Source organism: Melanaphis sacchari, unplaced genomic scaffold (genome assembly GCF_002803265.2).
Source record: "Melanaphis sacchari strain LSU unplaced genomic scaffold, SCAv2.0 Contig40_pilon_pilon, whole genome shotgun sequence".
Classification (NCBI taxonomy): domain Eukaryota; kingdom Metazoa; phylum Arthropoda; class Insecta; order Hemiptera; family Aphididae; genus Melanaphis; species Melanaphis sacchari.
This window is the reverse complement of record NW_020271264.1, coordinates 551,038-563,190: the sequence shown is the minus strand read 5'-3', so window position 1 is coordinate 563,190 and position 12,153 is coordinate 551,038. Positions and strand designations below refer to the sequence as shown.

Here is a 12,153-nt window from a genome sequence, read left to right as displayed (position 1 = left end):
TTTTTTTTTCTACATTTATTTAACATTAGTTATTTATGTTCATCTCCTAAATTTTTAAGAATACTGAATAGTGAACAGTCTCATTGTTAATTTTCTATATACAAAATAGACACCTGATTGAATCTATTTTGAGACATAGACGTTTGTAACTACGTTTTTATTCAGAGCATAGCAGAGAAGCTCCTCTCACACGTGGAGGAATTAATTAGTAATGTTAAAGCCATTTTATACAAATGAAACAAGTTTGGGTTAACATTTTCATGTAAAATAAGTAGGGCTGGTGCGTTTTTTTTTTTTTGGTGATTGACGATTGTGAAACGTAGTTTTGTAAGTACTCATTTTGAATTATGTAACAACAATTCCATTTATGAAACTTTTATTTTTCATTTTTTTTTTGCATTTTTAGGTCATATTTTCTTTTATAATTTTTGATTAAATTCCGTCAATTAACATCTTTAAAAACCTAATTATTAACAAAATAAATATAAAAAAAAAATTTCTTAATATTTATTTTTTTTTATTAAATAAACTTATTTTTATACATGTAAAATTGAATGTACTAAATTATAATATCAATAATATTTTAAAAATTCAATCAAAAACCATTTTTATTGTATTTTATACTATAAATTTTAGCATTTTATATTGCATATATTTTGCATTTTAAGTGCATATTTTATTACATTTATTTGATATTTTCAATTCATTTTTTAAGGTTTTTTAGTACATTAAATTCACAGCCCTAAAATTAAGCTTTAAGTTTCTACTGTTAATTTTTTTGAAATACCATGTTTAGATTATACAATTTTTAGTGACGGCCATTTCATCTTTCAATGAATTAACAGAATTACTTAACAAATCCTAAAGAAATATGAAATTAAATATTAACCTATAAGTTAAAAGAATATTCCTATAGGTAAAGTATATGATTCTCATAAAATATTATTACCATATTTAAAATGATCAATGAAGTAAGTAGGTACTTGATTCAAAATGTAGATTGAAAAAGTTATTGTTATATAATATTAGTGTAACTCAATCACTCTATAATTTTATTGTAAATTTACAATACAAAATTTATGCATTATGTATGAACCTTAAAGTTCATATGATACATACCTACTTAAAAGATATCCTGTTTAGGAACTATGTAGTTCATTTTATAATTTTCTTTAATAAAAAAAAACTGAAATTTCCTGAAAAACAGATAGTGTCAAAAAAATTGTAAGTCACAATTTTACTAAACATTTTAATGTCCAATGTTAATGGATACTAAAGGCATCCCATTATAAACAGAATTTTTTAACTACGACTAATCATTCAATTTAAAATAAATTTAATAAATTTAATTTATATTGAAACACCCAATACACACTTTAATATTATTATTTTAAATTTTCTTACTTCACTTATCAACAAATATTTTCTGATTTTCACTTTGATCCTTTTTGTGATGTTGACATGAGTATATAATTTTAATAAGGTTGTAACCTTGATGATAAAATCTGTTTTACAAATGTAGTTTTGGTTTTAAAAACTTATAACAGTAGATTATTATTTTTTTAAACACAAAATTGATAAGAAATTATTGTAAAACATTATAATAGCATACAATAAGGTTTAGTTCATAACAAAAGGAGAAAAAAATAGTTTTAGAAGTAAAAAATACTTGTTTTTTTTTATTATTTGTTTTACGTTAAAATGAACATATTTTCACAAAAAAAAAAAATCAAGAATAGGAATAATTAAAAAAAAAAAAAAAAAAAAAATGGAGGGCGGTGGTATAAATCATAATATATTATTATACTGATATCATAAAATCTTCACTGTAATTCCTATAGTCAAGGAAGCCCTACTAAAAATCTGATAGCCTATTTTTAGTCTTATCAAAATTACACAAATGGGCATTGTACTTAAGCGTTGTTGCTTGAATTCAGCACTTATGTACATCATATAATTACAACTAAATTACAAGGTTTAGCATTATATGAAAAAAAAAAAAAAATAATATTAATAAATAAAGGAGTTTAAAATAGTTTAGATTAGATAGGAAATAACCTAATCTATATATTTGTAAAACAGAATGATTAAAAATATTATTTGAATTTGTATAAAAAATGTTTTTTTTTTAATTTTAATCATCCTGTTTTAAAAAATATTTTTTTTACAAAACAAATATGATTTTAAGTTTGGTGAAGAATAAATGACATATTTTAAATTAAAACAATACTATAAAAATTTGTGAACTGAAAAAATATTTAAAACATGTTGAAAAATTTTACTTGACTAGGTTTGTGATTCGATATACGACATATATGATTTATATATTATGGACAAAGTCAATACTTTGAGGTATAAACATTATTCAAGTGGATAAATAGTAATAGGAAAAATGATTTGTAAATGCAAAGGAAATAAAATTTGAAGCTATCTAGCAAAAAACAGTATAAAATTGTAGTCTTTCTTAAATTCTGAACAGCGTCTTTATTAGGGATTTTTCTGGTCATCTTGAGTATTTATTGAAGTTCTTTTTTTAATCATATTTAAATTTAATTATTATTATTAATTTTGACGCCTAAAGTTGTTGTTTCTAGGTCCATCATTCTGGTTTCTATTGAAACCTCCACGATTGTTGCCCGTACGCATACCACCACGACCTAAACCACCTCCACCACCACTGCCACCATCAGAATTCACCATTGAACTTCTAGACTTATTTTTCTTTTCTTCAACATTCAACTTAATGCCATTTTCTCCAGGGAGCATAATAGGCTAAACAAAAAAAGAAATATATTATTATCATTTTTTAAAATTTAAATCTTAAAAAACTTCAGAAAATAAGTTTATTTTATAAATTATGATGTAGTAATTATAAATTGTAAAATATATAGTAAAAAAACACAGTTAACTTCTCATAATCCAGCAATACAATTATCTGGTATATCCAGAAATCCTACATTTCATTTCATACATTGCAAGAAAGTGTCAAAAGCATTATTTTAAATATAAAAAAACAAAATGATAATATACCTTTCCCATCAAAAGATTAATCTAACACAATAATAAATTAGTATGTATATTGTATGTTTGTATTATTTAAATGTTTTAATAAATAAAATAAGGTTTATCAATAAGTGAAAAAACGTTTTTATATGAGCTTCCATTAATCTGTCGTTTTTGTTTATCTAGCAATTCTTTATTCTATTATCTGCTGGATTACCAAAAATTTACTATATAATAACATTATTAATTTAGGTAAGACGTCATATTTTATCTTTCTGCTGCACACAACATGATAAATTATGCTTTCGTTCAAATACTTATATCTAATATTAATATGAATGTATGATTGTACATTTATACAGGGTGATTATTTTACTAAAGAACTTATTATCTAAAAATTATTAAATGTTTTTCATATTTTTAAGCAGAATATAGCCTTAAGTATTTTGATGTATATAAATATTACAAAAGTTAATTAATTTAAAAAATATTTTATTGTAAATAAAAATTACTTTTAAAATATAAACAAGTTACATAAATGTAGTATTATAAAAATGCATAATAAATTAAACATTTATGAAATCTGTAACACCGCATTTAACTTTTTTTTTTTTTTTATGAAAGTGCTTTTGAATATAATGATTTTATGATTATAGCAAAATATTATAATTAATTGTATTAATAAAATTTAAACTCACTCGACTCTTTAATACTTTATGTGCCGTGTCTATACTTTCAAAAATGACAAAACCAAAATTGCCATTCATAGATGGATCACCAGTTTTGCTGCCTCCTTTCATTATTCGTACATCCAATAAATTACCAAACTTTTCGAATAAGTTCTAAAATTATTATTATCATTAAAACATGATATTATATAAAATTAAATAGATATACATACCCGCAAATCACTTTCTTGAACCTCTGGAGGGATTTTACCAATAAACAATTGTTGTTCATCAGACTGGAACATACCATTATAAGATCCAGATTGATTACCTCTATTAATCCTAAGGTCGTTGCCAGGACCATTATTGTATCCTAAATAAAATTAACAATAGAAATACAAACATTAAATAGATGTTAAATCAATATGTCATGTTAAAACCCATTTTAACATAACATAATAAAATTGGGTTCAAAAGAATTTGTTTTGTTGTTAGTTTTCATATTAAAATTAATTGACCTATTAAGAAACTTTAAGGTAAGGATGTTAGTTATTTGAATATATTTTTCGGCTTTAATTTATATAATTATTTTTAGATAAGTAATAAGTTATAAGCTATAGTTAAGTAAAATATTCCAACATTTAAATGCTCATAATACATTTTAAAACTCAAATATCAATAAAAAATTATGAAATACTATAGATCATAGTATTAACTTTAAGCTTGGTCAAAGGTAAATTTACTCAACTATTAAAGCTAATAAAACAATATTGATGTATTTGGACAAAAATTAGTTATATTATAAGATGTAGATAACTAATATGATATTGGTACCTTTAAATAATACATTCTTAAAAATTCAAATACAAACCATTTTCGCGATTATTAAAAGAATTTCTGTTTGGTCTATCATTCAAATTTCTTCCACCAACTCCACCTCTACCATTATAATTGTTCCTCATATTTCTATTAACATTGCCTCTTTGCTCATACTGATTATTAGGAAAGGCATTACTTGAATAATCATTATTTCGAACCTTAACAGAAGAATTACATATTTAATTGTCAAAAATAATAATTTCTGTAAAATAAAAACATACTGGTGAAGTTGCTTTAGGTAAAGAAGGAGTTGAGTAATTTTGTGTCGGTACAGAAGCTGGTTGAGGGGCTTCAGCATGAGTTTCTGTTGATCGTGAACCAGATTTGAAAAGCTGTGCATATAATGGTTTTGGTTGATCTCCAGGTGAAACAGCTAAAAATTAATAAATTATATACTTCTAAATTGTTTTAATACAGTACATATATTTATTTTGAAACTAAAACTAAAATGTCAATAGTTTATCAGTTACTTACTAAACCAAATATATCATTAATACACACACATTCTTACTTTTTTTTAAATAATAGTTTATTAAAAATACTTTTTTTTTTGTGAATTAAATATTTATGATTTATTAATTTCCAATCATTGTTTATTTGTTATTTATTTAAATTCTTGAATACAAAAAAAAAAACTATATGCAATTGAATTAATATTATGACATACCACAAATACCCATATAGATTTATTTTAGTTTTTTATAATAGCTTTAATTATATAAATAAGTTATTTTTTCTCTCATACATTATAACACAATTCCAAGTATTCAGATTTTATAAATTTAATAAATAGCTTCAAATTAGGTCAAGAATAGAATATTATACCTTCAGTAATCGATACATCCTTTTTAATAGGTTCTTGATTTTCCTTTATATCCACATTATGAATAGTAGGTTCTTCTTGATGTTGAATTTTAGGTTGTTCTGCCAATATTTGGTTTTGGTTATATGTTGGTTGAGTTCTGGATACATTATTACTGGGAGACAGTACAGTAGGAGCTGCATTTTGTACCGGAGCAGTAACAGTTGGCTAAAAAGTATTATTTACTAGATTATTTTAATATTTTTTAAATATACTAAATAATTTAACTAAATAAAAATCTATAAATTATTATAATCAGGGACCAAAGGGAAGGGGACAGTTAAACTTGAAATAAAAAGGTATAGCTATTTTATAGTCTTGTTAAAATGAATTTATTTTATAATGATTTATTTATTTAAAAATATATTGTCGATTGAATATTTTAATTTGAGGGTAAATTTATACATATTTAATTCAAATTGGAAGTTTTGTAATAGGGCTTGCAAAAATATTTAGCAGTATATGGTCTCAAAACTTGATAATGGCCTGATTACAATAATAGTTACCTCATATACTCTGTAACTTTTTTAAAAGTATAAGATTTATTTTTTGATTAATATTTTTAAAAATGTAGCTGTATTAACAATTATAAATTCACTAATATTTATAAGTTGCATTTCAACTGAAAATAATGATTAAAAATAATTGTGTATCATATTCATAAATTTGTGAGAATACTCAACTTTTGAAATTTTTGTTCAACTTAATAAAGAAATAGTGTGAAAACTCTAAAATGTATGATAAGAATACCAATTAAATATTAGAACTCTGTAGTATTCCTGCACGTAGAGAATTTCTAAATACTTATGTAATTTAGTATATATAACTAATGAGTTCTACTAAAAGAATTAATGTTTAACTCGACTAGTTTTTAAAAAACAATACTTGTAAACCTTAAACTGTCTTATTATTAGGAAAAGTGTTATGTAATATTCCCAATATTTTAAACTTATTATTTTAATAATATTTTATACAAGGTTATTTTATTAATATTATTCATTTGATACTTACAATATGTTGTTGAACTTGAACAGGAATTTGCTCAGGCAGCAACTGTTGTACTGGGACCGAAGCAGGTATCACATTCAAAGCAACCCCATTCAAATTCTGTCCCTGAGTTGTTGTATTATAGTAATTTACTTGATGCTGAGGTTGTTGAGTAACAGGAGTTTGTTCAACTTCTCCATTTTCTTCACCATCAGATTGTCCAGAATCTGCTTCATCATTTACATCATCTTCATTCAACATCACATCCTACACCATATCACAACATTTTATTAAAAAACACAATATGTATGACTCAGTTATATAATCAAATACCTGATAACGAAAAATGTCATTATGAACATAATACTTCTTAGGAGACTGAGCTGCCAATACAAAAGTTTGTGCAAAACGACGCATTGGCTGCCCACAGTTAGATAATTCACCAGTGACATGAACTACCACACCATTTCCAAGAGTGTTCTGTGAATCAACTTGTAAGATCTTAGCATGACAGTCGCGAAAATTCAGTTCTTGTACACGTTTATGAATTTCTTTTTGACCAATACTGGGAGTCATGTCCCTGCTATATGGTTCCAAACCTCCATGTACAAAATATGAATCGCTACTATAGAATCTATAGAAATATTGCATTATTTTATTATTATTATCATAATCAATTTTTAAAGACCTCAAATGCATATTCACATTTTCATAATTATATTATCCATGGTAAAATAATAGTTATAAAAATGTATTGAGTTTTAAAGAGAGCTAGGTATATTAATTAAAATATAGATATTTTTTTAAATGTTAAATTATGTACTACACCATATACATAAATCCATATTATTATACTCAAAATATAATCTTAAGAGATTTTTTTAATAATTATTAATTACCTATGCATGTAATGAGGAGATTGATTCAACATAGTATAATATTGACGAACAAATTCACGTCCCACACTTTGTGGGTTCGGACAACTATCAGCAACCATTTTTATCAATTGATGTTAAGGTACTCAAAGATAATTGACCATCAAAACTTGACCAAGAAACCTAAATACATAAAACATTTAAATATTACATACATACAAATTTTAGTAAAATCAACTACTATGAACTAAGTCATTTATGTTAATTTTCTAATTTTTATTATTATTATACAATAAGTCTTTATTTCATATTGATGAATATTGAAATGTTGGTAGATATCTGACTATTATAAACCTATCGAAAAATTACACTCCATATTTTTTTCTTATCTTTAATAAACAATGAACAATTTACACATTATAAGTAAAGTAAATTATATCATCATGTTCCTTATTTATCTAATATACTGATTTTATGTGCATTATATTTTACACAATTAAATAAAGTATATTATCTGTATTAGGTATTATTAATATCAAATAACAAGATTTATTATTCACATTAGTGATGATAATAAATATACTATGCTGGTATCTAATTTATAGACGCAAACAAATTAAATATTAGTTAGTATACTTCATCTGTAAAAAAATAACCATGGTTTGTGGAATTATTTAAATGTTTATTTATAATTAGCATATAGTGTAAAATATAATGCATAAGGGTTAGTAAAAAGTAGAATAAGATATGCTCGAAGATATGTAATATAGTTAATTTAATACAAACATAGCTTACAAATTTTAATTTTAAAAAAGGGGAATATAATTTTTTTTTTTAATTATAACAGACAAATATTAATATTTTAATGTAACATGTTTGAATTGTCAACTCTTTATTTTACATAAATTCCATAGACAATACATATATAAATTTTAATATTTTGAGGTATATTTATACAATTATATAAGGAATAATATTATTTACTATTTCTTTGAGCACTATTGTAATAATCCTATCTATAAAAAATGAATTGAAAATTTCAATAGGTACCTAGATTGTATAAAAAAAAATACTATTAATTAACATTAATGTAGTATTTTAAATAATTATAACATATAATATCTATTCAAAATGATTTAAACTAAAATTATGACTGTCTGCTAGTTGTACTAATCACTAATCACAAAATGAAAAAGCAATAAATAATACATTAGGTAGGTATTGGTATTTTTAGTTATAAATGTTATTGTGGTTAAAGTTATTAGCAATATTTTGCAGAATGAATTATAAAAATAAAAACTTATAGTATTTTAAAAATCAGTAGGAATTTTTTTGTTTTATAACTGACAAATAGCATTAAAGATATATTATTTATTATTATCAGTTTCTAAACCATAATTTCTAATGTAGGTACCTAAAGGTCAATAATTTATCAATTTTGTATCTAGCCTGTCAAAGTTAAATAGTAATAGGTAATTGAATACAATTTTTAATAATATAATTACTATTAAGTCATCATTTTGAAAATATATTGGTAATTAATATCATTTGTAAGTAGTGACCTACTCAATTAGCAAAAAAGGTTAATTTTATTATGATTGACTATTTTTAATAACTACTTAATATTTTACTATAAACAATAAAAATGACTAGTGTCCGAATTATAATCATTTTTGAAAGATTTAAATCATCTATTGCATTTTTTTAACTAATAGAATGTATACTCTATTTGTATACAACTGGAACTGAGGATTTAGATAGTTGAGATGGAAATATTATATGTTTTGATTTGAACACAACAAAATTCTCCTGGCCAACAGAGTAAGACTTGGCATTCATACTTCATGCAATTTTGTTATTATACAATATATGGTTATAATGTTAAGTAGTAAGTTATTTTCTTTTATACCAACTCCATTTATTGAGAGAAAACAAGTAAACATAAATAAAAACTAGTCATTCTCTAATATGAATTCCAACCTCTCAGCAAAGAAACACAAGTATAATCGGTTCACTATCATCAACTTGTCTTATGTCACCTTAGGCATACTCTACTAAGTTGGTATTTTGGTTGGGCGATAAAGAGGATACGAGACATCAACTATATTCTTGTGAACCTCGTTCAAGTTACTAAGAAGTGAATTCAGAAGAGTATGAATAAATACTACAATATATATGCGCATACTATTTACTTCCGTTATCGGACTATAAAGATCTTTCAATAAAAAAAATCCACCCAAATTCTTTGCACAATGTAGTCAAATATTCTCTAAATACTGAATATAAGGTATTAAAAAAAAAAATGCATAAAATGTTATTTATTTACAATAAGCATGTTTTTATGGCAGTATATACTATTAATCTAGTTTAATTTTATAAATAGCTTAGGGATATTAGTACACCATTTTATTCTTCTAGCTTTTTTTTTGTTAAATTTGACTTATTTATGGGGTTCAGTAAAACCAACCTCATGTTGTTAACTTTAGTATTAGGGTTGATTGATCTTTCATCTATCTTACAGTTAGGAATATTCTTTGTTTCAGCATTGGCTAATTAACATCATAATTTCACTTTATGCAAATGAGTATATATACCCCATTTCAAATGAGAACACACTAGGCGGTCGATAAAAATTGGTCAAAACTCACACATGTCCTCCTCTTTCCAACAGTTTCAACCACCATCGACTTATCAGAAAACAATTAATAATTTTGTAGCGGGGTCGCCACTTATAACGCTGCACAAAGCGTTTTCATTTGAAATAGGATATAAAATGTTTAAATTTAAATTTTATGGTAAAAAAAGGTAGAAAATTAAACATAAAAACACAATGTTCTTAACTTGAAGTTTGAACTAAAATTGATTCATTCTAAAACTAAAGCTAATACGAGGATGGTTCTGCTGATTGCAAATATTTTATGTCATGACTATTCAGATTTTTTTTACACAGAACCAAACTAGGTACATAATATATGAACTCCAATAAAAAGATTCAAAGATTATTAAAACACCATGCACTAGTAAACAAAATTGTTCAATTTTTATTGCTTAAGATCTATGGATATTTATTGATAGCCACAGCCATGGTATAACAAATTGTTTGTGGTCACTGAAATATCCATTATATATTAACCTTTCTAAAGGTTAATTAAAAATGAGTATTTTAAAATAAAATATCACAAAAATAGGTATTAGCTTTAATTAAATAAATAATAATACTAGATAATTAATAAAACATAAAACATTTACTTAAATGATCAGTTACCTACTACGATTGGTTTTCACTACAAATTATTTTGATATTCATTTATTGGATTAGGTATATCCATAATTTAACACATTCAATAGTATTTTAATTATGGTATGCACTATTCATCATTAATGAGTTGTCATTAAAATGTATTACCAACATTTAAAAGTAAATTTCCGAAATTCTATAATATCTGCATCGAGAATCAAATCTTGTGACAATGTATTCAAAATCAATAGCTAAAGTAATAAATAAATGATGAACAAAGCAATCATTGCAGATTTTATTTTGGGTAAAGAAGATTTTGAGCGTACCCAACTAACATCAATGGGAGAAATAAATTGCCGAATAAAAGTTTAATAATGATTGGGTATTGATGACCATTTATATAGAAAACAACAAAGTGTTTTGAGCAGCAATATTATACGCGCTGCGACGTTATCCAGCCGAATTGGTTCAGCCTTTACGAACTTAATAAGAGACGCTTCTTAAGCGCGGGATAATGCAGTGAGAAGAGATGGCGACGGTCATTGAACACCGAAATATTGGAAAAGCGTAGTCGGCTGTCGGTATTGAGAGACTGTAAGCAGCGGCAAACATGCGGTCGTCAACGGACGGCGGGGCGCGTATCGAAGGTTCGAAGCGCACATGTGCGCACCGGACGACGATGCCAAAAAATGCAATAACAACAATAATAACAATAATTACGGAAATTATATACTTACGGTTATTTTTTTTTTAACTGATCCGACAGTAGTGGGCGCCAAGCAAATCAAAACGTAGGGAATATTTTTGAGACACGGACTCAAACAAGGCTGTCTTACGTACGTGGACCGGTGACTATGCGAGAATTAGTTGGAACTATGGATTAAATTATTATAGAGAGCGGCGTTTTTTTGTATCAACAGAGCGAACGTGAACGATGGTTGGATTTGACGACCAGCGAGCAAACACCGTTCGTCGTACTTGCTTAAGCGGTAGGCGCGAAAGACGAAATAACAATTTGTAGATGAAAAGATAGCGACGGCGTAAGGAGCTGCTAAGATTGGATCAGTGACTCTTCCCCGTACAGAAATCAACACAAAAAGAAAAATAATAATAACAAGAGAATAGAAATCCCTTCGCGACGTCGCCGTCGTCAGTGGTCGGCTCAGGTCGTCGACACCGCCACCCGGCCATCACCCTACATAGAATACAGTGCTTCCAATACACTAGATGATTAGTACCAACCCATAATACATTATCGGCGGCAGACGATGCGTTTTTTAAATTCGTAATTTTGTAAAATAAAATAAAGGTACCTATTAGGTAATAAGTGCAGTATTACAACATTTAAAGTGGCATTATTTTAGTTTTTCTATGCTAATACAACCATTATAGCAACCATTTACCGTTTTTTAGACGCCAACCTGCATATGCACAAATAGGAGAAAGGTAATATTATTATATTCAAGTATCAAAAATATGGTTATTGTTATTTTTAATAAAATATAATACAATATACATACTAACAATAGTTATTAAATTTCTTTACTTTTATAGTCAAAAATAAATAATAACACAATATCAACTTATTGTAACTTGCAATAGCGGATAGGTCTTATGTCTTAAGTGATGTGTGTAATGTGT

At 25.5% G+C, this 12,153-nt stretch overlaps 1 protein-coding gene across 1 annotated transcript; it reads right to left on the bottom strand.

Moving 5' to 3' along the window:
- Positions 1 to 2,262: 2,262 nt before the first annotated feature.
- LOC112597397 (ras GTPase-activating protein-binding protein 1) lies at positions 2,263 to 11,616 on the bottom strand. Its single transcript, XM_025343441.1, has 10 exons — positions 11,250 to 11,616; positions 7,299 to 7,457; positions 6,733 to 7,033; positions 6,424 to 6,666; positions 5,376 to 5,580; positions 4,772 to 4,923; positions 4,543 to 4,708; positions 3,905 to 4,044; positions 3,702 to 3,845; positions 2,263 to 2,772 (listed from the first exon to the last, which is right to left on the bottom strand). The coding sequence occupies exons 2-10, from the start codon at positions 7,394 to 7,396 to the stop codon at positions 2,563 to 2,565; spliced, it is 1,659 nt and encodes a 552-aa protein (XP_025199226.1). The 5' UTR covers positions 7,397 to 7,457; positions 11,250 to 11,616; the 3' UTR covers positions 2,263 to 2,562.
- Positions 11,617 to 12,153: the final 537 nt, after the last annotated feature.